Genomic DNA, 27714 nt, shown 5'->3' with positions numbered 1-27714 from the left:
CCATGGGCTTTTTTTTTTCATTTTAGCTTTGCCACTTTTTTAAAAAAAAATTGTGCACACACATATACAAAGGCCTTGCATTCCCAGAGTATGAGGGTTCCCAAATATTGCAAATACAACAAAAAAAGGTAAAATTGAGATAAAATGAAACCATATAGAGCAAAAAGCAGGTGTGGCAATAGGCGTTTTTTCTTTTCTTTTTTGCTTAGAAACTACAAAACACTTCATGTACAATTACACAGCTAGCTACATTACAGGGCTTTCATTCCTTGAGTAAGAGGGGTTCCTCAATAGTGCAAATATACCACACCTAAGGTAAAATGAACACAAAATCAAACCATACATTGAACTATTTACAACAAATATCAGGTGTGTTTATTTGTTGTTGTTTTTTATCTGTGCCACTCCTCAAAACAGTTTATCTAATCTATTCCTAAACTACCTAAACTACTCCTAAACTATCTACACTACTCCTAAACTACCTAAACTACTCTCAATCTACTCAAACTAGCAATAATTTCTCTCTATCTATATATATATTACATATTTCTCTCTTTGTCTGCTCCGTAAATCTCCTGCCTTTCAGTTTCAATTTCGCGTCTTCTTTGCTCAGTTGGCTCCTCCTTCATTCCGTGAAATGTGCAGCCTGAAGATCAGAGTCAGCAGATTCACACATTTTTCTCCGTTTTGTTTTATGACAAAAACCGACAAAGTTATTAGAATAAATGCAACATATGTCACATCCCATCTTGCGTTCTTTCACGAACGCGTCAATATACGCGTAGATTTTTTTTATATAAAGTTTAAATGGTCATATCTCCGTTTTTACTTCGTCTATCAACACAAAACAAAAAGTAAAATAAAATTTCAAGTCAGCACTTTCGACAGAAGTGGACGGCAGCGCTCAACGTGACTTTGTTTTTATGCTTCGTCTTAAACTGGACATGTCACTTGATCACGCCGGCGTGATTGGCGACCCCGAAGGGTTAAACAACATCGCATATTGCATTTCAAATAAAGCACAAGCCTAAAACGGCTGTAATATAGAGCTAAACAACGAATAATTGAGTGAGACTTTTCAGATATGGCCAGGCCCAGGCTAGCCTTACAATCTATATCAGAGGCCAGACGCGATGGACGACGGTGAATCAGGAGCATTAGCATTTCAGTATATAGATCAGCAGTTCTAATCCGCGCACTCGTATGCTACAGGTTTTTCTCTCATCAAAACTGAATAGCCTATGTTCATCAGTAGTTACAGCCAATATCAAGCAGGGACACGTTTGTGTGCATTTTATTTGCAATTTCACTTGAATGAGTCTCTGCAACAGCGATAGATTTGAAACGCGCCTCCGAGTGAAGATTGCGCAACTCGCGCAGTGCATCGTCTATGACTCTGATAGCAGGCCATGAGTGCTCAGCTTGAGTTCAGAAACAACAGATTTTAGCGTTTGAATGTGTGTGAAACCATAGTAAAAAACAATTGGTGTTGTTTGACGCCAATCGGACGTTCATGTTTTTCTGTCTATTTGAAAGTTTGGCTAATAATAACATGTTGCATTCTATACGGCCTGATTATGTCATTTTTTTAAAGGGATGGTTCACTTTGAACATTATAACTTTAACTCAACAGAAGCAGTAAAACTGTTTCTATTATGGTTTAACTTTGCAATCAATCTGTGGTTCAGGAGAGGCTAATATAAATTAGCCTCTACCCTATTAATCTATTGATTTAATTATTCCATGTTTTTTCGTTGTGCATGATCACAGTTCATATATGTGTGGGAAGCTATTAGAGTAAAAATTTTGTGTTAGGATACTTCATGAGTTAAGAATTTTTTTCCTGCAAATCCAGTGATGAAGTTCATGTTCTCATGATTTATTTTTATGAATTTTTTTTTTCAAAACATCCCCCCCTCTGTTTTTTTCACAAATCGCACCCTGTATATGAACACCAAGTTTGTTGTGCATTGTTATAGCCTATGTATAGGGCTGCATAAAATAATAACATAAATAGCAGACAGCCTATATATCATTAAAAATTAACACTTTAGTAACACTACACTAGACAAAAATATATGGCTTATCATACAGCATGTTACTTCAAATGTTTCAGTTCGTTATGAAATGAGATTGGAGAGAACCTATGCCTATTATGTTTGGCATGTTTTGCTTTTCAAACCCACAGCACGAGTGACTCAAACTCAGCGCATGCAGAGAACATTTACTGAACCGATCCGAATTCGCTCCAAACTATTAAACATTATTGTCACATTATACAGATCTACGTTTCAGCAGATATCCTCAAACATACATGTCTAAACATTATAATGTTCACCATTGAAGAATAACTAAGCCATCTTTATATCATGCTGTGTTTAATATCAAAGATAAAAACAATCTCTTTTCTCACAACTCAATCTCACAACTCCAATCTCATTTCATAACATTTTAGTCTGGCACCAGTTTAACTACTAGCTACAATGTAAAGTAGGCTATATACAACCATAAGATACGTATTATTATTATTATTATGTGTCTTACCTTAAAAATGTTCAAACTCAACAAAAAGCAGAGTCGCTATTCTTTGTTTAGAGGCGATGATGGCGGCAAAAGCTGTGCGTTCCTCCGCGTGGATCATTTAAATTTCTGAACATATCGTTGCTTTAAAACGGATTACTTAAACAGAGAATATTTGTTTTTGGTATGATTTACATAATTTAAAAATGGAGACTTAAAGCTTTGTAAAGACAACTCACGTGTGTGTGGCAAGTATTTGCTGAGTTAAAGGTCATTTTAAGTCGCGTTTCAGAATGAACTACAAATTGAGAGAGAAGGGAGAACGCGCATTATGTTTATTTTCTTTATTTTACAAAAAACAACATTTTGTTTTTATTATTAGTGTACACAAATAAAAGTAGACAATTTTGATTGATGTATACCACTTGACTGTATGACAAAAATCGACAGAGTTAATTGAGTCTTTTTTGCACTGATAAGAAAAAAAGAGAGACAATCACGCCGGCATGATGGTCGACCCCAGAGGGTTAAAAGCAAAACCTCAGCAGCTGTGAACCAATTTATCAATCGATGCCACAAAGCATCAGTTGTTCTGAAATGCTTACCCCCGAAAGAGAACAAGTCTCCACCCAGAATAACCTCAAAAACAAAAAAGGAAAAATAACAAAAGAGTGAACCGATGGAAGGATTGAGTAATCAACCCAGCTGGAACTCTCACCTCACCGGGAAAACTCATGCATATATTCGAAAATACCCAAGCAACCATACTCACCAAATGATCTCAATCACAGGGAATAAACTAAAACAGTCCCCGAAATATCAAAAGAAACAAATGCTTTTTACAAACCAAATTGGACAAGCCCCCATTAGTTTAGGGTTATGATTCTTGCTTGAGATGCAAGAGGTCCCAGGTTCGGATCCCGGACGAGCCCCCATTATGTTACAACCCTGGTTCTAGGGATGCAGCAAAGGACACAAAGATAGAAATCTGCCAATAAAAATAAGGTTTACTATAAAACTTCAAATAATGGCCCAGGCTTTTATTTTCCCAAATCGTCGAACCGCACCGGCTTGTATTTGAGACAGGCGTCTATATGAGACCGGTCTTTATAATTAAGTGTTGATGTTCATTGAGTGTCTAATCTCTAAAAATCTCAAAATGCTCCACGTGAAACTGCGGTCTTCCGATCTCTGGATATAGGCTAAATGTGTGTCATTCTCTACAGGTTGTGTGATTGTGGAGTCACAGATGAAGGTTGTGTTGCTCTGGCTTCAGCTCTGAGATCAAACCCCTCACACCTGGGAGAACTGGGTCTGTCTGAAAATAAACTAGGAGATTCAGGAATAAAGCAGCTTTCTGCTGAACTGACGAATCCTCACTGTAAACTGGATACACTGAGGTAAGATCATCTCTACCATAAAACTCTGAGTGAATAAGGATTAATATGTAGATGTATGATGTAGTGTATACAATATATGTTTGGCGTAAGCCCCATCCGGTGGTTCAGCGACAGATTCCTGCTTGAACCGTCAGATCCTGCCGGCGGTAGAAGACAGCGATGAGGAGTCTCCCTGAAGAGGAACATTTACATCTCACTATATTATTATCCCACAAAACACAGTAAAACCAACAGTTAAATAAACCGGACGAACTACAAACCAGACAGGATACAGGATACAGTGAAGAGGGTTTTTACAGCACAAATGTTTGGTGTAAATCAACTTGCCTTGTAATGCTTGAGCAAACAGACCCTTGTAAAAGCGTGAGCATTTCCTCAAAATGTGTGTGTGCAGCTGAAAAGAAGGAAGTGGTGTGTGTTTCACCTGAACCAGGACTGACACTATATCAGATTTATCACTACATGATTATCATGGCCAAAATAACACAATAACAATATATCATCATAACTATAGAAATCTTAATAAAAATAATAATGCAATAATAATGCTGTCAGTCAAATTCATCTTTACTTTGTTTATTTTGTGTTATTTTTGAGAAAGAAGAATCACTCCATCACATGCAAAAGGAACAATTACACTTATACAGGTCCTTCTCAAAAAATGAGCATATTGTGTTTGTGATAAAGTTAATTATTTTCCATAATGTAATGATAAAAATTAAACTTGCAAATATTTTAGATTCATTGCACAACAACTGAAATATTTCAGGTCTTTTATTGTTTTAATACTGATGATTTTGGCTTACAGCTCATGAAAACCCAAAATTCCTGTCTCAAAAAAATTAGCATATCATGAAAAGGTTCTCTAAACGAGCTATTAACCTAATCATCTGAATCAACTAATTACTAACACAATCAACTAACTAATTACAACTAATCAACTAACACCTGCAAAAGATGCCTGAAGCTTTTAAAAACTCCCAGCCTGTTTCATTACTCAAAACCGCAATCATGGGTAAGACTGCCGACCTGACTGCTGTCCAGAAGGCCATCATTGACACCCTCAAACAAGAGGGTAAGACACAGAAATAAATTTCTGAATAAATAGGCTGTTCCCAGAGTGCTGTATCAAGGCACCTCAGTGGGAAGTCTGTGGGAAGGAAAAAGTGTGGCAAAAAACGCTGCACAACGAGAAGAGGTGACCAGACCCTGAGGAGGATTGTCGGGAAGGACCGATTCCAGACCTTGGAGGACCTGCGGAAGCAGTGGACTGAGTCTGGAGTAGAAACATCCAGATCCACCGTGCACAGGCGTGTGCAGGAAATGGGCTACAGGTGCCGCATTCCCCAGGTCAAGACACTTTTGAACCAGAAACAGCGGCAGATACGCCTGACCCGGGCTACAGAGAAGCAGCACTGGACTGTTGCTCAGTGGTTGCATGTCATTCGGAAATCAAGGTGCCAGAGTCTGGAGGAAGACTGGGGAGAAGGAAATGCCAAAATGCCTGAAGTCCAGTGTCAAGTCCACTGTGTTTTATCAAGGGCAGGGTCAATGCAGCTAGTTACCAGGAGATTTTGGAGAACTTCATGCTTCCATCTGCTGAAAAGCTTTATGGAGATGAAGATTATATTTTTCAGCACAACCTGGCACCTGATCACAGTGCAAAAACCACTGGTAAATGATTTACTGACCATGGTATTACGGTGCTCAATTGGCCTGTCAACTCTCCTGACCTGAACCCCATAGAGACTCTGTGGGATATTGTGAAGAGAAAGTGGAGAGATGCAAGCCCCAACACTCTGGATGAGCTTAAGGCCGCTATCGAAGCATCCTGGGCCTCCATAACACCTCAGCAGTGCCACAGGCTGATTGCCTCCATGCCACGCCGCATTGAAGCAGTCATTTCGCCAAAAGGATTCCCGACCAAGTATTGAGTGCATAACTGAACAGAATTATTTGAAGGTTGACCTTTTTTGTATTAAAAACACTTCTTTTATTGGTCGGATGAAATATGCAAATTTTTTGAGATAGACATTTTGGGTTTTCATGAGCTGTATGCCAAAATCATCAGTATTAAAACAATAAAAGACCTGCAATATTTCAGTTGGTGTGCAATGAATCTAAAATATATGAAAGTTTAATTTTGATCATCACATTATGGAAAGTAACAAACTTTATCACAGTATGCTAATTTTTTGAGAAGGACCTGTATGTTTCATATTGACAGCATTATGTTATGCATAGTTTAAAGGGTTAGTTCACCCAAAAAATGAAAATTCTATCAGTATTTACTCACCATCAAGATGTTCCAAACCTCTTATGTGTTTATTTGTTCTGCTGAACACAAAGGAAGATATTTGGTAGAATGTTTTAATCAAACAGATTTCAATCCCTATTCACTACCATAATAGGAAAAAATACATACTATGGTAGTCAATGGGGAATGAGATCTGTTTGATTAAAACATTCTTCCAAATATCTTCCTTTGTGTTCAGCAGAACAAATAAACACATAGAGGTTTGGAACAACTTGAGGGTGAGTAAACGATGATAGAATTTTCATTTTTGGGTGAACTAACCCTTTAAGTGTTGTGTTTATCTCTGATATAGGCTTAATGTGTGTCATTGTTCTCTACAGGTTGTGTGGTTGTGGAGTCACAGATGAAGGTTGTGTTGCTCTGGCTTCAGCTCTGAGATCAAACCCCTCACACCTGAGAATACTGAGTCTGTCATTTAATAAACTAGGAGACTCAGGAGTGAAGCAGCTTTCTGATCTACTGGCGAATCCTCACTGTAAATTGGAGACACTGCGGTAAGATCTCTACCATAAAGACTCTGAGTGAATTAGGATTAATATGTAGATAGTGTATACAATATATGTTTGGCGTAAGCCAACCATCCGGTGGTTCAGCGACAGATTCCTGCTTGAACCATCAGATCCTGCTGGCAGTAGAAGACAGCGGTGAGGAGTCTCCCTGTAGAGGAACATCTCACTATATTATTATCCCACAAAACACAGTAAAACCAACAGTTAAATAAACCGGACGAACTACAAACCAGACAACAGTAGGGCTGCAACAACCGAATATTTTGATAATCGATTAATGCAACTATTATTAGAACGATTAATCGACTAATTGTCGATTATTTTGCCGGCTAATCAGTAAGTTTGGAACGATTATTCAGCTTTTTCAATTAGTTAAAACATTGAGTTATACATATTCTTACTATAATATAAAAAATTCAGTTCAGGTAGAAAGAAAGAAAGAAAGAAAGAAAGAAAGAAAGAAAGATAGATAGATAGATAGATAGATAGATAGATAGATAGATAGATAGGTTTTGAAATAGTATTTTTAATGAACTTTGAGCCAACTAAACAGGTCATTCTCTTTAATTTTTCCGTTTTCAGTCCAACTCAAATCACATACAAATGCTCTCTAAGCATTGTTTAATAGGCCCACTGCTTTTCTTAGAACTGAAACAGAAATAGGGTCATTTACTTCAGGACACAAATAATGGTAAAATATTAATCTGCAAACCATCATCTTCTTCATTGTCAATCTTTTTTTCATGACAATTGAGCTGACAGAGGCGTTCTCATTCACCTTTTAATTTACAGTATGAAAAAGAAAATGTGACTGCCATGATATTTTTCCTAACATCTCCTTTTGTAAGTCTTCATGATTATGGAACAATCAAAGGCGAGCGATAAGACTATAATACCTAATATTGTTACAATAGTAAAAACAGCCCTGACTCCTAAGCTCGGTCAAGCTTTATTCAATGCAAAATAAATAATCACATTACTGTAATTATATTATTATTGATAATATTATTAATATAATAAAGAGATTTACGTTACCACTAGTTAGTTAGCTCCAGCTGGAGAACATTCAGTTCTCACCGGCTCCTCTTTTGCCGGGCTGTTTCCTCTTTAAGTGCTCCAACATGCATGTGGTGCTTCCGTGAAAAGTAAATTCCGCCTTGCATGTATTGCACACGACAGCATTGTTGGTTTTAAGTTTTGTGAAACTTTCCCAAACCTTGCAATTCGTTTGCAACAACCTCAGATTCGTTTGCACTCTGTCATAATTCGCACTGTTTTTCTTTTACCACAATAGCAGTTGTAAAGGGCTGCATTACACTCTAGCGCCACAGCGCAGTAGCGGTCAAATCATGATATTGCACGCCCTTACATTAGGTTAAGTGAGATCAAACGACTACTCGACATATTTGTCGACAATTTTTTATTGTCGACAATGTCGACTAATCGTTTCAGCCCTAGACAACAGATGCAGGATACAGTGAAGAGGGTTTTTAAAGCACAAATGTTTGGTGTAAATCAACTTGCCTTGTAATGCTTGAGCAAACAGACCCTTGCAAAAGCGTGAGCATTTCCTCAAAATGTGTGTGTGCAGCTGAAAAGAGGGAAGTGGTGTGTGTTTCACCTGAACCAGGACTGACACCATATCAGATTTATCACTACATTATTATCATGGCCAAAATAACACACAATAACAATATACACCATAACTATAGAAATCTTAAAAAAAAAAAATAATGCTATCAGTCAAATTCATCTTTACTTTATTTTGTTATTTTTGAGAAAGAAGAATTACTCCATCACATACAAAAGGAACATTTACACTTTATGCGACCAGTTTGAAATAATGGTGTCACTTTATCAAAAGTATACAGTAATAATTTTCAAACTTGAAGTGTATATAATGATATATTAGCTGTAGTTAACCCTAAAACCGTATTCTGGACAAATGTGGGCAAAATAGTTTTGATTTATTTAAAAAAATACTTCCCTTGATCTGAGCGGTACAAGGCTTGGCTACTTTTCCTAAGTTTGCTTCCTGAACACACACAATTTTTTTTGACTCAATTCTACAATGTTAAGTGGGTGAAAAAAAACTCCTTAATCTTGTATTTGGGTCAAAAATGGGCACCTATAGAAATGAATGGGAAAAACTGTAATTTAGAGCATTCTAAAATAAGCCAAAATAAGACACCAGGGGCCTCATGTATAAAAATTTGCGTAGATTTCTTCCTTAAAGTGTGCGTACGCACATAAGGCAGAATTTGCATATGCACAAAAGTTTTCAGATTTATAAAACCGTACGTACGCCAGAACCCTGCGCAGAATTCACTTTATAAATCCCAGTCAGCGGAAGAATCCGCGCACGTGCGTCTCCTCCCCGAAATAACCATATATGGAGATTACAACGCCTAGTTTTAATATGCATATCCTCATCCGCATATCATTTGCATATGATTATTCATCCACGTGATACCATGTTTAACGGTAAAACGTTAGTTAAATATGAAATGCGGATGTGCCGTCACATTATTACAAACATATATATTTTTAGTAGCCTATCCTTGCCTTGTTTTTGAATAAATAAATCAAATAGTGTTAAATACATTTCAGAGAAAGATTTTCTCAATCTTTTCCACTGGCCAAATATAGTATTTTTAATTGATTTATATTTGGAAACAGATAGATCTTGTTGTGCATTATTTGCACAAAACCATTTTCAGACAATCTGCTGTTAGCTATCAGTTAAAACATTTAAACAGCATGCCAGAGGAAAAATGTTCAAAAGCATTGCATCCACAACAAATAGATCTGTTTCTATTTATTGAATATAGCCTACATTTTTTGCAACTTCTCAGTAATGATTTCATGTAGGCTAGTTTAAGTGTTTAACTTCATTAATGAGAATGGCATATTTCATCTAAATGTTTATATCAGAAGTAAAACATAGTTTAAATCGTTCTTTTATTTATTTAAACTGTTATTGTGAACATGCACTGTATTTATGATTAGGAATCATAATGAAGATTTACAGTTTTACTTCATCTGCCGTTAGATTATAGGCTATAGCCATGCGTCAGTTTCACTAAACGGCCCAACGCGCTCATGGCGCGGGATGCATGTTTGCTTCAAGTGATGATAGGTTTGTGAAATTATATTTTTAATTCTATTTCTGTAAATGTATAATATTCTTTAGATTCTCTGTCTAATAGTGACCAAAAATACATTCACTCCAGCTCACCATCGGTGTCGCCAAAACACATAGCCTACTCTTCTAAAAGAGTGCGTACGCATGGTCAAGAGCATCCTTATGGTGCGCACTTATTTATGCCAGGTTTATTTTTTATAAACCCCGATATGTGCGTGGAAAAATGCGTACGCATATTTCTATGCTCATTTTGTGCGTACGCAACGTTTATACATCAGGCCCCAGGTGACAGCAAAGTCACTTCATCTTTAGGTTTTAGCTCTAAGAACTTATTGGAATGATATTTTAATGCAGTTAAAAAATTTTAAAAAATAAAACATAAAAATAAGCATAATTTACATAGAAAATATAGTACTTTTTGAAGTAAATAAATTCAAAAATACCCCTAAAATATAAAAAACACCATAAATGGATAGAAAAAAATGTATCAAAGACAGTGATATAATATTTATAATAAATAAAAATTAGGATCACACCTGAGTCCTCTGTGCCCACATTTGTCCACAATTACAGGATTAAGGGCTATAAAGTGAATACGGTTTGAGGGCTACAGGAGTTGTTCACTTTAAAAAAAAAAAAAAACTTTTGCTGACAATTTACTCACCCCCATGTCATCCAAAATATCCATGTCTTTCTTTCTTCAGTCGAAAAGAAATTAAGGTTTTTGATGAAGACATTCCAGGATTTTTCTCCATATAATGCCTGTTACTGGTAATCAAATGGTTCAAGGTCCTGTAAATACTCATGGGTGGATCTGATCATGGGGAATTTGCATATCATAATTAATAATTAACAATTATTCATACAGGTTTTGATCAGATCTTACATGTTATTAAGTCTCCCGATAAGGGATGATATTTTATTTTACCTGCATGCATGCATGTGTATCTTGCTAATAACCACAAGTTGATTGCAATTAATTACACAGATCACGTTTTACAAACAGGAAAAAATTAATTAGCTCAATTGTCAGAATAATACACTGCACTACGCTGCATTCTTGCACGACTTTGTCTGGCCGTGTGCGAGTGGATGTTCTTTGTTGCGTGTGTGCGCGGCTGGCCCTCTGTGTTCCGTGGGGCGTCACGTGGCGTTTGGCGCTCGCGTGTTGACAAGGCTACAAAGTATTTGAGGTAAAATTACAGAATTCGACTAAATTCATCCCCTCTCCTGTGAGATAAATTAGGTTGGAAACTTAAAGAAAACGAAACTTGTAAACAACAAAGGAAAGAAAGGATTTCCCGTGGGCAAATCGGATCAGTGACACTACGTGACTAAGACGGACGTAGAGACAAGAAACTCACAGAGGGGGGAGCTCACATTTATACTGCTTGAAGACATCCTGCCTCTTCCTGTCGGCTTGGCCAATCGGAGAGTGGGAAGTGGACGCGGGAGCTCCGGTTTCTACTACTCTTTGTCTAAGAGAACGTGCACCCTAAGTTAAAGTCCCACCGTGTGTGTTCAGGGAGGAGTTATAGTCTAAAACATTTCGATCTTCAGTGATTGTAAAACATATTAACAATACACTTTATGCATATTCGTGTTATTCACGCCACGCGTGTTCTACAGTATTTAAAATGCATAATGAAGGTATTTCTACTTCTCCTTATGCTACGATATAATCATAGTCATTCCAATGTGATGTGGTAGTTTGAAGAATGTTCGCCTGGCAGAGTTCTTACAGTCCAAATGACAGTTTCAGTGCGAAAGCTCAGTTTCATTTGGTTCATTCAACAAACGAAATGAACGAATTGACTCGAAAAAAGATTTGCTCGTTTTGATGAACGAGTTCGAACAGGAGAGTCACAAACTAGTATTGCTGTTCCAAAGAAAGGAAACGTTGAGAGACATTTTCGGACACTTCATAAAAAGCATGAGAATGATTTTCCTGCAAGAAGCGAGCTTAGAGGAACAAAAGTGAAAGAACTGAAATCTACATTAACTGGTCCAGTCACTTTTTACTCGCCCAGGCCTGAAAGCAAAGGCAGCCACGGAGGCATCATTCCAGGAGAGTCATCCCATCATCAAACACAACATCTCTACAAGATGGACAAATGATAAAACATGCATTTGTCGAGGCAGCAGACTCATTGTTTCAGGATTTTAAAACTAAATCTGAGTTTGTGTCCACTATCAAAGCTGTCCAACTCTGGAGAAATACAGTTACACGTCGTTATGAAATGATGGCTGATGACTTGACACAGCTTGACACAGAGAAAGGACAGAACTGACTGTGAGTGTTTCTCTCTGCAGTTAGATGAGTGTATGGACATTAGCGATACAGCACAATTGTGTGTTTCTACTAGGATGGTGTTTAAAGACATGACAGCAAGAGAAGAAATGCTAACACTTTTGCCCATGAAAGAACACACGGGGCGAGGACATTTTTCAGTCATTTAAGGACTTTGTCGACAAAACACAGCTACCGATGTTCAAACTGGTGTCCATCTCAACTGACGGAGAACCTGCGATGGTCGGCCGCTCCAACGGATTCATTGCCAAATGCAGTGAGGAGGAGAAGGATGCTTTTCCCGACTTCCTTAATTATCATTGTATAATTCACCAACAAGCACTATGTGTGAAAATGCGTATCAAGTGAAAGATCATGGATGTGTCCATGAAAATCCTCTGCTCAATACGTGCGCTCACTTCAGAGACGGCTGTTTCGTGTGTGTTTGGAGGAAGCTGACTCCAAACACACAATCTCCTGCTGCATACAGATGCCAGATGGTTAAGCAGAGGCACATTCCATAGTTGGTAGATATCATTTTAAAAGTAGATCATCAAGCAAAGAAGTGTGGGCACCCCAGCTGTACATGATGTGTAAGATGATTCATATTTACAAAAACAATTCATCACATCGAGTTTTATTTCAGAAGCATCATACAGTTCTACATTCTCTTGAATAAATAATTCAATATACAATACATTTTTAAGTAACTTGTTGCCACCTAGTGGAGAAACAATGTAATCGATAAATGCGTTGTTTTAAGCGCCAAGTTTCTATTAAAAGCTGATTTACTCTATTGTAACAGCTACCGTAGACATCAGTGTTTATATTTGAGCTTTAAACTTTTATCCCAGTACTTCCATGATAATTTGAACTATTGTATCACAAAAATATTGATACTATTATGAGGTTTAAAGACCTTTTGTGAAGCTGTTTCATGACAACTCTCTCTGGGTCAGCGGCAGCGCCAACACAGATTTAAAATGTTGCGATATGATTTGGTAAAAGGTTTAATAGACAAATGAATTGGAAGAAGATCATGTGTGTGTGTGTGTGTTTGTATGGAGATCACAGTATTTTAAAGCTGAATCATGCAGCTCTACGGTCTTATCTCTTATATTGCGACACTCATAGATAATGACACGTTTCATCCTCTGTTGGAGCAAGAGTGGCAAACTTCTGTCAACCTCGTCTATAAGCAACGACAAAAATAAAGCAATTTAATTTGAATCAATGTCAATTCTGGAAAAAAAAACACACGCATTCCTTACAATACTTACAAATATATTATTAAACATGCTTTTATTTTGTCTATTTTTTATGCAAAACTCTATAAATTGCTGTAGTGTGATTATAATTCCTGTAAAGACTCTTGCTTGAGAATTTGCATATCATAATTAATAATTGATAATTAATAATTATTCATACAGATTTAGATCAGACCGGTCTTGCATGTTAATAAATCTCCCATTTAGGGAGGCTTTCTTAAATTTTACCTGTATGCATACATGTGCGTCCCTGCAATTAACCACAAATTAATTGTAATCAATTACACGGACCACGTTTTACAAGACAAGTAAAAATAATTAGCTCAAAATTTATAGAGTCGTGAAAACAAATTCTGTGGCCACAAGAATTTGTTTTCCTGCTCTATAAAACATTCCCTTTAGGTATTTTTGATTAGCTTTGCAGCTTTTGATCAACATTTCAGGGACTTGTATCATGAGCAAGACAATGATTCAGTCAAAATGAGCATAATTGTATTTAATAAAGCAACTACTTAAGCATTTACTACGTTACAATGATACATGTATTTACAAACATTAAAACACAAACTAAGACGGCGCGGGGCGTTTAGACAATGAGTACACGTGTAAATGATTTGGAGATAGAGAGAGAGAGGAGAGACAGAGTTGGTACAATTTAACCTCGACATAACCTTTCTGATACACCACGAAAACACATTCTTAATGCTCTGAAAACGGGGTAACCCAAATTTACTTGCATGTGGAATGGTTCGCTCATGTGTTGCTGCGTTCCTTGAGCGGCCTGCGTGGTGAGTAGGACGGCGGATCTTTTGTCCTCCGTGCGCGTGCGGCCCGCATGGTTTAGCTGCGTGCGCATGGCTCCTTTGTCCCGTGGGCGCGGGGTGTCACGTGGCATTCGGCGCGAGTGTTTGAGAGGGTTGAAGTCTTTGAGGTGACGTTACCTAATGAAATAGTTCGGCAAAGTCCGCTTCCTTTCCTGGGAGGCGAACTTGGCAGTCCATTTGAGGAAAAGACGAAACTTTAGACGAACAAAGAAAAGATCCAGGAACGAGCGTTACATGTTTCTCTGGGAAGGTCAGAAGGCAAGAGGGAGCGGGTGGAGCCGTGCTCCTTCCTTTATCACCTTAGAGAAATCCATCCCCTTCCTGTTGGCTGGAGCCAATCGGGGAAACGAATGTTACACGCGGGAACTCTCGGTTTATTGTCCTTTGTTCCAGAGCGCGCGCTCCTCGTGGATAGGGATGTGTCCAATGAGGGTTTATAGTTTAACACTGTGATCTTCAATGGCAGTAAAAACATATTAAAAATACACTTTATATCTCTGTGCATATTCTGAGATCCCGTTACATGAGCATTCTGGAGACATCAAGGAACATTATGTTACATTAAAGGAATATACACTTATGTTTAAAATGCATAACAAAGGTATTTCTAATTTCTATTTACGCTGTGACCAAACAAAGTTATTTCACTGTGACATGGGGGAGAACACACATACATAAACCATTGAATACCTTTGTTAAATGTCTTTAAAACAAAAGAGATGTATTTCTCTTTGTTCAGAGACATTCGTTTGGCCACATTCCATTGGTGTCATAAAAGTCTTGTAACTCGATGCCACTGGGGTAAGTGAGTGAATGTGTGTGTGTGTGTACGTTTCGGGGGAAGGTTGAGTCGCCTGGCAAAGTCCTTACATTCCTTTCTATATAAAACTTTTGAATAACTTTAATAATTTTCCTTGCTTTTATTTTGTGGTTATTTCCTCTCTATATAAAGTACTTTGAACTGCCATAGTGTATGAAATGTGCTATATAAATAAATTTGCCTTGCCTATGTTATTTATAGTTTAAGTGTTGTGTTTATCTCTGGATATAGGCTTAATGTGTGTAATTGTTCTCTACAGGTTGGAGGATTGTGGAGTCACAGATGAAGGTTGTGTTGCTCTGGCTTCAGCTCTGAGATCAAACCCCTCACACCTGAGAGAACTGAATCTGTCAAATAATAATCTAGGAGACTCAGGAGTGAAGCTGCTGAAGGATCTGAAGGATGATCCACATTATAAACTGGAGACGCTATGGTAAGAATAGTTTTTAATGATTTTCATCATCTTATTTTCATTTAACGTTCAAATGGCTGATTTAATCGCTAGAAAATAAAACTAAAGGTTCAGGTTCAGTAACACTGTGTGTGTGTGGATATTGTGTCTGAGATCATCAGATAATGAGTCGTAAGTTCAGCTTCAATTTCTGTCGGTCTGTGAACTTAAAACTGTTTAGAAAGGGCTAAGGCCCTATTGTTTTCCTTAGGATTATTATTATTATTATTATTTATACGAATATTTGGGCACTTTTGGGGCCCTTAACGTGCTCGAAAACTCTTGAAACTTTGCACACAGGTCAGAACCGGCAGCCATCAGGCCCGGGCTGAAGATGGTACCCAGGCGTGGCAAACGGGGTTCGAAAACTTGGTCCATAAATCAAACACGCTTGCATGTAATAATATGAAACTCGGTGCACATATAGATCTCATCGTTCATATATACCTCATACTATTACTTTTTACCCCAGACCAACAGGAAGTCGGTTATTTAGGGTTGTTCATAAAACACATGCATTGGAATTTGAAATACTCCTCCTAGAGAATTCAAACACACGGCACGAAACTCGGTCAGCATGAAGTCAAGACATTGAGGACGAAAAATTGCAAAGGGATTTTTGATATCTCGAACGGTTTGGCCGTGGTGAGGAAACGAAATTATTTCGAGAAACGTGAAACAGGAAGTGTGTTATAACTTCAGCATTCATTAACTGATCTTGATGAAACTTCAGCAGTGTGTTCACTGTAAGAGGCTGATCACATGGATGTGACTCTTGTGAGTCAAAGTTATAGCACTACCAACTGGCAGCAGTAAGTGTGTCACTTTCAAAATGCTTTGAAATCACCCTTTTATTTTAACCCTATTTGCTTCAAACTTCATCTGTATAATGTAAATACACGGCAGATGAAGACCTGTGAATGGATTCTTGATATCATTTATACTGTTGTCATGGCTATGCATCAAAATTTACCATTCTTTTAGGATGCTTTTGAGACTCTTAGCATGCTTGAAATTGCATGAAACTCGACAGACACATCACATTTATTAGCCAGTAGACATGTTTAAAGTTTCAGAAACGGACGTGATGAGGGCTCAGTAGCGCCACCTTTTGACAAAAGTCGGGTTGCTAGTTTTATCTACAGTTACAAAAATTGGTATGTACATTGTACTCCTCAAGCCGGACAACTTTCTAATTGACACTTATTAGCTCAGACCTACAGAAAGTCAGATATTTTGGTTTGAATATGGTGAGCCTCTCTCTGAGCCTACGTCTCTTTATGGCAAGCCGTCTTAACATTTAAAAGCTAAGTTTGACTATCTGGAATTAACAATGTAGATATCAACAACGTCTTTCTGACTAGTCGTAATTACATTTTGGGTAGTTTTTATTATCATTTAAGATATCTGTAATGCAATTGTGACTAGTTGAAATGACAGATAGAGTATGGCAAGCCATTTTAACATTTAATCATTTTAACCTACTAGTCTCTATTTCCATGCTACTGTTGTAAAGAACGATACTTTTAAACATAACCCTAAATTGCCATTAGGTGTCGCCAGGCGACCATCTTTAATGAACGAGTCATGGATTCATTCGTTCAAAATGCTGAATCATTCAGTAATGAGAAAACGCATTGCTTTGAGATGCGTGATGGTTCGCTGTGATCTTTGTCTAACTATTTTCTCTGCTGAAACAGAAAAAAAGTCACTATTGCATCTAAAATGTAAGTGACGTGTGTGTGTGACTACGTTTGTTGCAGTGATAAGAGTTGCACCCTTGTTTAAGTTTAAGGCCTTATCTCTCTGGATATATCTTCTTTTTTATATACAACCCATATATTTTAGATTTATTATTTGCTTTAAATTAAATTAAGATTGTATTTTGCTAATTGAACCTGAATGAATTTAAAATGAATGTGCTATATTTCAGATCATATATTTGTTTTTCTTAAAATTTGAACTAACCTTAACTTTATTCTCAGCTGAATTATAAATAATTTATTTCTTTTTTAATCAATGTTGAATGTGTAACTGAAAAATAAACAGATTAGGGCTCTGTTCGAGGACAAGAAATTAAAACCAATGTGACATGATTAATGTCCAATAGATGGCAGGGAGAGAGGGAGAGAGAGAGATTTTGGTTGACAGTTGTAGGTTACAGTTTGACAAGAGTTTATAGTTTGACACAAGCACAATGTTGTGTTATATTGTGAGTGTACACAAATATATATTCCAGTTTGAATAATTTACTGTATGAACATAAGGACAGAGTATTAATCCAAAACATCCACATTCAAACCAAAATATCTGACTTCCTGTTTTTCGGAGCTAAAATCTGTAAATTAGAAAGTTGTCCGGCTTGATCAGAACAATATGCCTACTGCATTTTATGATTGCTGGTAAAACTATGAAACTAACCCTCTCACTTTTGTCAAAAGGTGGCGCTACTAAGCACTCCCTGCACCACGCTCGTTTCTGTCTACTGGCCAATAAATGTGACATGTCTGTCAAGTTTCATGCAATTTCAAGCATGTTAAGAGTCTCAAAAGCATCAAAACAAGAATATTAAAGTTTGATGCGTTGCCACGGCACCAGTATCTAAGACATCAATAATATTTTCAAAGATCAACATCTGCCGTACGTTTACATTATAGACATAAAAGTTTGAAGCAAATTGGGTAAAAATAAGAGGGTGATTTCAAAGCATTTTGAAAGTGACACACTTCCTGCTGCCAGTTGGTGGCGCTATAACTTTGACTCACAACAGTCACATCCATGTGATCGGCCTCTTACAGCGAACACACTGCTGAAGTTTCACCAAGATCAGTTAATGTATGCTGAAGAAGTTATGACACACTTCCTGTTTCATATTTCTCGCCATCATTCCGTTTCCTCGCCACGGCAAAACCGTTCGAGATATCAAAAATCCCCAGTACTTTAAATTCCATTGCATGCATTTTCCAAACAACCCATAATAGTCGACTTCCTGTTGGCCTGGCGTAAAACTTGGAGCACGAAATTTGTTCACCCCGATGAGATCTATATGTGTACCGAGTTTCATATTATTACATGCAAGCGTGTTTGATTTATGGACCAAGTTGTCGGACCCCGTTCCAGGGGGCGCTGTCAAGCCCCCCTGCCACGCCCAGGTACCAGCTTCAGCCCGACCCTGATGGCCGTGGGTTCTGACCCGTGTACAAAGTTTCAAGAGTTTTCAATCACGTTAAGACCCCAAAAAGTGCCAAAAAAGGTAGTAAAATATTAGTTTTCCTGATTTTTCTAAGGAAAACAATAGGGCTTGCGCCCTTTTAGGGCTTGGGCCCTAATAATAATAATAATAATAATAATAGCAAAAAATTATCCTAAGAAAAACAATAGGGCCTTCGCATTTTCAAGGCTTGGGCCCTAAAAAAAAAGTGTCCTGTACTCACATCGTGAAGCAAGCCGGCAAAATAACAGAGTCATCGACGTGTGTAATCAATTGGCTTTGGCCATTTGTAATCTTCCTTTGAAGAGACTGGCAGATCAACGCGCCGCTACATTTCTCTCAGATACGGTAAATGCTTATTCAAGTCACTGTGTTATATTATATTCCAGAAATCATCTTCTTGAGGACGATATTTCACAAACACATATGACATGCCTGACAAGCTAACAAAAGTGATGCCTGTGGTTTCTGTGCCGCTTTTCTGTGCAAAGACGCCTTATGTTTGTGATAATCTGAGATTTGGGTTGTTATTAACTGATATTAAATCTGTAGTGAGTGTAATGATGATTTCTGCTGGTTCTGGATCAGCTGTCCGTTGTGTGAAAGTGACCTTTCATGTGCTTTTGATTTTGTAAAGTGACTTTGAGCATCAGATAGAAGCTATATTATCATGTTGGAGAAGGAATTAATATAGATTATCTAGTTAGTTTTCTTATGAAAAGATGTGACAGATGTAATATCTCATACTGCATATGTGACTGTGTGTTTTATTTTAGGTTATTGAAGACAGTCTGATGTTCTGCTGATCATCTGATGGTGAATAAGGATCCACTACAGAGACTCACAGTCAACAGAATCAACAGAGACTGAAGATACAGTGACTTCACTGTTAGAAATTAAGAAATTAAGCGGCAGTGAAACACCCTTTATTTCACAGCAAATTACACTCTCATTCATAGATTAACCATTTTATTTGTATAAATACACAGTATAAACTCAAAAAATGTAAATATAGAGCCTGAATGTGTTTGTTTTGAACCAACAGAGGGAGACTAAGGTCACGTCCACACAAAGCCGAAGCTTTCCCTATCCGATTCATGTTTTTGTAAACATGGTGGCGTCTCGAAAAATATCCGCGTACACACGAAACCACTGAAACCGACTCAAAATGATGTAGTATACATCCCAGACCAGTATGTGGCGCTGTAATTCTGTCATAGAGATGCACTAAAAATGCGAGAAGAAGACTTAGAGCATGCACATATAACCGTCCGCACTGTAGGCTACTATATCGACCAGTCTATGATATAGACCCGGGCTATTCAATTGGCGGCCCCCGGGCCGGGTCCAGCCCCCAAGGGATTTTGAACCGGCCCTTTAGGCGTATTTTGCGGGTGGAAATTGTCCATCACTTTTGAAACATCTCGCAGCACGAATGTAGCCTACCAATACAAATAAATGAAAAATATCCAGTTAACTAGCAGAGCGTTAATTTCATTCGTTTGTTAAATACGAGGCGGTTTTTCACTGAAATGTGGTGTTTTGTTAATCAAGTGATCAAAGTGCTCGTTGTCGCAGTGATCAGTGGCGCCTATACAGTGTTCTCTTGTGGCGCAGTCTTCAGACGGACGTGCGCTTCAGTCCGTTGGACTCTCGTCTATTCGTTACGGTGAAATTAAAAAAAACAAAATGCACACAAACTTATCCCTGCCTGATATTCAACCACTGATAAACATAGTCGGTTTAAAAATTGGTTAAAACAAACCCTATTTGAGTGTGGATTAGGCCCCAAACCCTCTGACATGCTTGGCAAAAGATCTACCACTGGACTATTCAAATATACACTTCCAACAGTCGGATCAGTGTATTTATTCACGTGATAATTCTCGCCACTAACAACATATATTAGACCTCTTTAAATGACAAATTAAATCACTTTTTAAAACACATTTACGCTACTGAATGTAGTTATTACATATGGGTAGTGTCATACAATGCAATTGTAAATTATTTCATGCAGTATGAGGCGGTATGCACCCCTTTAAGCCATGGAGGCAAAACGGGTACATGACCAATCAAAATCGCCTATTCGCAGTGCGCTCTATTGCCGCTCTCTAAACGCTCTGACTTTCTTTCAAGCCAAGCACGTAATTTTGTAATTTTGATAAAAGTAATTTTGATATAAACCTTGATATAAATACGAAGTTTGATATACCTCTCTTTACCTTGAAAAGAAAAATGGACTCAGAGAACAGGCAGTTCAACAATGAATGGACACAGAAATACGCGTTTATTGCCTTTAATGCGAATCCCATGGCTCCCCTAAACTGAGTAATATTATTTTAAATAATTTGCCTTGATAAAATACCATGCACTTATGTTGTTTTAATTAATGTACTTTGGTTTTATTTTTGTTGGTGGAGATACATTTGTTACCCGCTCTGGCGAAATGAGTCGGAAGTCGCAACGTTCCATTTTAAGATATGGGCCGATTATGTGGAAAAACAATGAAACAACAAAAAACAAATTTTTTTGCTAATTTCAGTGAACAGACATTCAAAAATAATCTCCCAAAGTTTCGTAGTCCAGATAATTGAGTAAAGGTATTTAAATAACGATTAAAGTTGTCAAAGCTTTAAATTCGCTGAAATAAACATTGCTCTTCTCAACTCCCCTCGTCACCTCTGAGCATTTCCCGGCTATCCCCTGAAACGTTGAACTCACTGGAGGCTTCTGACCTAAGCTGTGTGAGTATATTTATCTGCAAGAAGAATATATGTAAGGCTGTAACGATCGCGACACTCAGATCCACGAACCTGTGTCGCGGTGTGAGAAGACAGAATCACGACACCGACACGTCCCTTCAACTCCCGAAGTTATCCTTCACGTCCAGACCCAATGCTAGCTACCACATCTTTAAATTACTATTAGTATTATTTTAAGTTAACATTATAAAATACTTAGACTTACACCACAAAACTAGTTAAATTATTACTAAATAATTGTTTAAAATTGGGCAATTTCAGCGTTATGGAGGAGATCCATAATTCCCAGATGATTAAATCTTTTGGCCTATGCGAACCACACTGCACAAACCAAAAGAAATACTCACCGGATGAAGAAGGGTTGACTCTCCCCAGAACATAAAATCTTTATTTTATTTTCCGTGTTCGCATTTATGAGGAAAAAACAATCCGAACGTGACCCTCTGGAAGCAGCACTAAAACTTTCACAGAGCTTAAACAGAAAGCAAGCACAATGTCTTTCTTTAATGTGAATTTCGTTTTAAAATAATTATCTTAATTTAAATCAATGTTTCATCAACCAATTACTAGTATTTAAATATAGCTGCGAGCAGCGATGGCGGGCCCAAGCCGGTGGCACCGCAACCCCGGTTCCTTTAGTTACCTAAAGGCACCCGGGTGGCGGTGCCGAAGGCTTTGGCCCTTTTATGATTAAATGTTAAAACGGCTTGCCATACTCTGTCATTTCGACTAGTTACAATTATGTTACAGATATCTTAAATGATAATACAAACTATCCAAAATGTAATTACGAATAGACAGAAAGACGTTGTTGATATCTACAATGTTAATTCCGGATAGGCAAACTTTGCTTTTAAATGTTAAAAGGGCTTGCCATACAGGGATGTAGGCTCAGAGAGAGGCTCACCATATTCAAACCAAAATATCTGACTTCCTCTTGGTCCGAGCTAATGACTATGTAATAGAAAGTTGTCCGGCTTGAGGAGTACAATGTATATAACGATTTTTGTAACTGTAGATAAAACTAACAACCCCACTTTTGTCAAAAGGTGGCGCTATTTAGTCCTTGCACCATGCCCGTTTCTGAAACTTTGCACATGTCTACTGGCTAATAAATGTGATGTATCTGTTGAGTTTCAAGCAATTTCAATTTGACTGTTGAAAAGAAGTGCGCCGATTAGATACTCAGGATCAGTATCGGCTCTGACACTGCCATCTTTGACGAGGCTGATTCAAATTCTATATTGTGCATATACTATTCTATGTTAGGCACAAAGGCACAAAAACTTTCTAAAGTACCATAAAGTTTTTGTGTACTGTATTATAAGTGTTCTGAAGCTATTATGTGATATAGAAATTAATATTTTAGTCATTAAATTCAAGAACACGTAAACTTTTCCCTCTCTGCGCCTGTCAGTCATTCTCCATTCAGCATTCAAACAGCACGTCGCATTCGGTTACAGTCAATGATGAAACGATCTTCAAGATGATTCAATGTTAATCCTATTATACTGGGTCTTTAAGATAAAGGTCTAAAGGTCTATATTTTCGAATGAAGAAACTTTTTCTTGCTGGACTTTATTGCTGTAACTTAATCGTGTTACTTTCTACCGGGTGTCGGACGCTGTCGGTTAGATCACAACACTAGAGTCAGAGCACTATAATTGTTCTTCACGCACACAGTAACTGAAATTTAAAACCTTTAAAAGAAAAGGCTCAATAAACTATTGCATAGATAGATAATGTATAATACACTGTTCATAAATATGTATTTCCTTTGTGCTTTGAACTTTTCAATACGGACTCAATGCGCTGTAACTTCATGTGGCTTCAAGCACATCATTCTCCGCTCGGGATGCACATAAGTGCTTTGTGCTGCACCGTATTAGAGCCGTAATATCATAATGCAGTGACGTAATGACAGATTATTAATTGCCTTTCAATTATATGTTGCTGCGTCATTAAACATCTGTCCTATGCATTTCAAACATTTATAGCAGCCATGGCTATATCTTTTTATGATTTTTGTTATCTTGTTTTTCATGAATGTATGTTTTAAAAATAAGAGCAATGTGTATTATCTATTATTAATATAGTTTATAATAGCATTTTTGTCATAGATTATGACAAAGTAATCATATGATCCACCAGCGAGGAACCAGCAGAACAGAGTGAACATTCGTTCTGTGTAGTTCAATCCTACTTAATAGGAATTTATTTAAAATGCTCGCTCTACTCCACACCATTAATGTCTTGTGCGGACATCCGTATTTTGACTTTCGGTTTTAAGTAAGCGATTTAAAAGCTCCCAAGTCCCAGCGGAGTCACACGTTGATTAACCGGTGGGAATACACAATAGGCCTACCTGATATTGAACACAAGAGGGCAGTATAGCACTACGTATGACTCAGATTATTATTTTTTTCTGAATTTTACAACAATTCTGGCTGTTTTTGAACGTAAACATAATTCTTAAATGAAAAAAAGGAAAAATTGGGGAAGTTATAATATTTGTATAATTTAATTTAGAAACAAATGATGTATAATTACATTTTTAGAAGATATGAGGCTTTTAGTGTTTACTTTTTTGACATTACTTTAATCTTTTGCCATAGTTGCACATGTCTACTGGCTAATAAATGTGATGTATCTGTTGAGTTTCAAGCAATTTCAAGCATGCTAAGAGTCCCAAAAGCATCAAAAAAGAATGTTAAAGTTTGTTTCTTTGCCACGGCAACAGTATCAAAGATATAAAAAATTCATTCACAGGTCTACATCTGCCGTGTATTTACATTATACAGATGAAGTTTGAAGCAAATCGGTTAAAATAAGTGAGTGATTTCAAAGCATTTTGAAAGTGACACACTTCCTGCTGCCAGTTGTTGGCGCTATAACTTTGACTCACAATAGTCACATCCATGTGATCGGTCTCTTACAGCGAAAACACTGCTGAAGTTTCATCAAGATCAGTTAATGTATGCTGAAGTTATAACACACATCCTGTTTCATGTTTCTCGCCATGATTTCGTTTCCTCGCCACGGCCAAACCGTTCGAGATATCAAAAATCCCGTGGCACTTTTTCATCCTTAATGTCTTGACTTCACGCTGATCGAGTTTCGGCGAATTTGGTTCAGTGCTCTAGGAGCAATAATTTAAATTCCATTGCATGTGTTTTAAACACAACCCTAAATAGCCAACTTCCTGTTGGGCTGGGGTAAAAAGTAAGAGTGTGAAGTATATATGAAACGATGAGATCTATATGTGTACCAAGTTTCATATTATTACATGCAAGTGTGTTTGATTTATGGACCAAATTTTCAGACCAAGTTTATTGACCAAGTTAATCTGATTAATAAACTAATTATATAAAACTATTGTCAATTCACTACAATTAAACTGGTTATATGCCTTTACTTATAAAAAATAAAAATAAAAACTTAATTAAAAAATACCAGGCTTGAGAAATGTATTTTCTTTATGCAGGTCATACACACAGCAGTGAAATGGTTAAGCCCCCTCCCCCTGCACACACACGCACACACACACAGACAGCCAGCCAGCCAGCCAAAGACACAGAGACACAGAGACATGTAGGCTCAGAGTGGCCATATTCAAACAAAAATATCTGACTTTCTGTGGGTCCTAGCTAATAAGTGTCAATTAGAAAGTTGTCCGGCTCGAGGAGTACAATATACATACCAATTTTTGTAACTCTAGTTAAAACTAACCACCCCACTTTTGTCAAAAGGTGGCGCTACTGAGCCCTCACCACGCCCGTTTCTGCAACTTTGCACATGTCTACTGGCTAAAAAATGTTATGTGTCTGTCGAGTTTCATGCAATTTGAAGCATGCTAAGGGTCTCAAAAGCATCCTAAAAGCATCCTAAAAGAAGGGTAAAGTTTGATGCGTTGCCACGGCAACAGTATCAAAGATATCAAGAATCCATTCACAGGTCTACATCTGCCGTATGTTTACATTATACAGATGAAGTTTGAAGCAAATCGGGTAAAAATAAAAGGGTGATTTCAAAGCATTTTGAAAGTGACACACTTCCTGCTGCCAGTTGGTGGCGCTATAACTTTTACTCACAATAGTCACATCCATGTGATCGTCCTCTTACAGCGAGCACACTGCTGAAGTTTCATCAAGATCAGTTAATGTATGCTGAAGTTATAACACACTTCCTGTTTCACGTTTCTCGCCATGATTTCGTTTCCTCGCCACGGACAAACCGTTCGAGATATCAAAAATCCCCTCGCAAACTTTCATCCTCAATGTCTTGACTTCACGCTGACCGAGTTTCGTCGAATGTGGATCAAAGCTCTAGGAGGAGTATTTCAAATTCCATTGCGAGCGTTTTACAAACAAACCTCAATAGCCGACTTCCTGTTGGGCTGGGGTAAAAAGTAAGAGCGCGAGGTATAGATGAAACGATGAGATCAACATGTGTACCGAGTTTCATATTATTACATGCAAGCGTGTTTGAGTTATGGACCGAGTGTTTGGACCCCGTTCCAGGGGGCGCTGACGAGCCCCCCTGCCACGCCCGGGTACCAGCTTCAGCCCGGCTCTGATGGCCGTGGGTTCTGACCCGTGTGCAAAGTTTCAAGAGTTTTCGAGCACGTTAAGGGCCCCAAAAGTGCCCAAAAGATAGCAAAATAATAATAAATATAGCTGCGAGCAGCGATGGCGGGCCCAAGCCGGAGGCACCGCAACCCCGGTTCCTTTAGTTACCTAAAGGCACCCGGGTGGCGGTGCCGAAGGCTTTGGCCCTTTCATGATTAAATGTTAAAACGGCTTGCCATACTCTGTCATTTCGACTAGTCACAGTTATGTTACAGATATCTTAAATGATAATACAAACTATCCAAAGTGTAACGACTAGACAGAAAGACGTTGTTGATATCTACAATGTTAATTCCGGATAGGCAAACTTAGCTTTTAAATGTTAAAAGGGCTTGCCATACAGGGACGTAGGCTCAGAGAGAGGCTCACCATATTCAGACCAAAATATCTGACTTCCTCTTGGTCCGAGCTAATGACTATGTATTAGAAAGTTGTACGGCTTGAGGAGTACAATGTATATACCGATTTTTGTAACTGTAGATAAAACTAACAACCCCACTTTTAAGTATATATATGGTGCCTTTAGTGTTATTCTGCACGACGTGCAAAAACTTAACCCCCGCTTTTTTAAGTATATATATATATATATATATATATATAAAGAGGGTTATTCTGCACGACGTGCAAAAACTTAACCTCCGCATTGACTGTCGAAGAGAAGTGTGCAGAAGAGCTTGCATCAGTGAGGGCTTTGCAAAATATATATACATACAAACACACACACACACACACATATATAAATGAGGTTAGTGTTTTACAATATTAAGGAAAGCAAATGTATTGAAATATAGCACATTAATTTTAAATTCATTCAGCTTCAATTACCAATTTGTAGTTTACCAATTTATCTTACTTTTATTTAAAGCAAACTATACATTTAAAAGATTAGGGTTATATGCATATTTTGTCATTTAAAAAAATACAAAATTGTTATGCAAAAAGATAAGGACTTGCAGAAAAAATCTACAGTCAGCCACACACACACACACACACACACATAAACGCAGACACCAGCAACCCCCCCCCCCCTCCCTCTTCCCCATACAGACACTGATAGAGACAAGATACACATCCAAACTGCAATATCTGACTTTCTTTTGGTCTGAGCTTCTTACTGTTAATTAGAAAGTTGATCGGCTTGACAAGAACAATATACGTGGCATGTTTTGTAACTGTAGGTAAAACGAGCAAAGTTAACACATTTTATGTGTCCTTTTTTAGTCATAAAATTATTTTCCTCGCCACGGCCAAACCGTTCGAGATATCAAAAATCCGTCCAGAATTGAGCATCCTCAATGTCTTGACTTCATGCACACCGAGTATGGTGGTGATTGGTAAACACATGCGTTGTAATTTGATGTATTTCTCCTAGGAGATTTATTCAAACAACACATAATTTCCAACTTCCATTTGAACTGTCTTAAAACTTAGAGCAGAGATGGGCGCAGGTCACGCAAGTCTCAAGTAAGTCTCAAGTCTTAACCGTCAAGTCTCAAGTAAGTCCCAAGTATTTTTTTTTTTTGGGGGGGGGGGGGGGGGCAAGTCAAGTCAAGTCACAGGCTATGT

At 37.7% G+C, this 27714-nt stretch overlaps 1 protein-coding gene and 1 long non-coding RNA gene across 2 annotated transcripts in view; one reads left to right on the top strand and one right to left on the bottom strand.

The window, feature by feature from the left end:
• LOC148997384 (NLR family CARD domain-containing protein 3-like) overlaps window positions 1-15530 on the top strand; it is a 50402-nt gene extending 34872 nt beyond the window's left edge. The window contains exons 7-9 of the mRNA XM_089122338.1: window positions 3747-3920; window positions 6558-6731; window positions 15353-15530. Of these exons, the coding sequence (XP_088978464.1) occupies window positions 3747-3920; window positions 6558-6731; window positions 15353-15530 (526 nt within the window). The remainder of the gene's footprint in view (window positions 1-3746; window positions 3921-6557; window positions 6732-15352) is intronic.
• Window positions 1-27714, bottom strand: part of LOC148997375 (uncharacterized) — a 497974-nt gene that overhangs the window by 8843 nt on the left and 461417 nt on the right. The gene's annotated exons all lie outside the window — the stretch shown is intronic.

The sequence above is a fragment of the Pimephales promelas genome, chromosome 2 (genome assembly GCF_988280905.1).
Source record: "Pimephales promelas chromosome 2, fPimPro1.hap1.1, whole genome shotgun sequence".
In the NCBI taxonomy this organism is placed as follows: Eukaryota; Metazoa; Chordata; class Actinopteri; order Cypriniformes; family Leuciscidae; genus Pimephales; species Pimephales promelas.
This window is presented reverse-complemented; position numbering and strand designations above follow the sequence as displayed.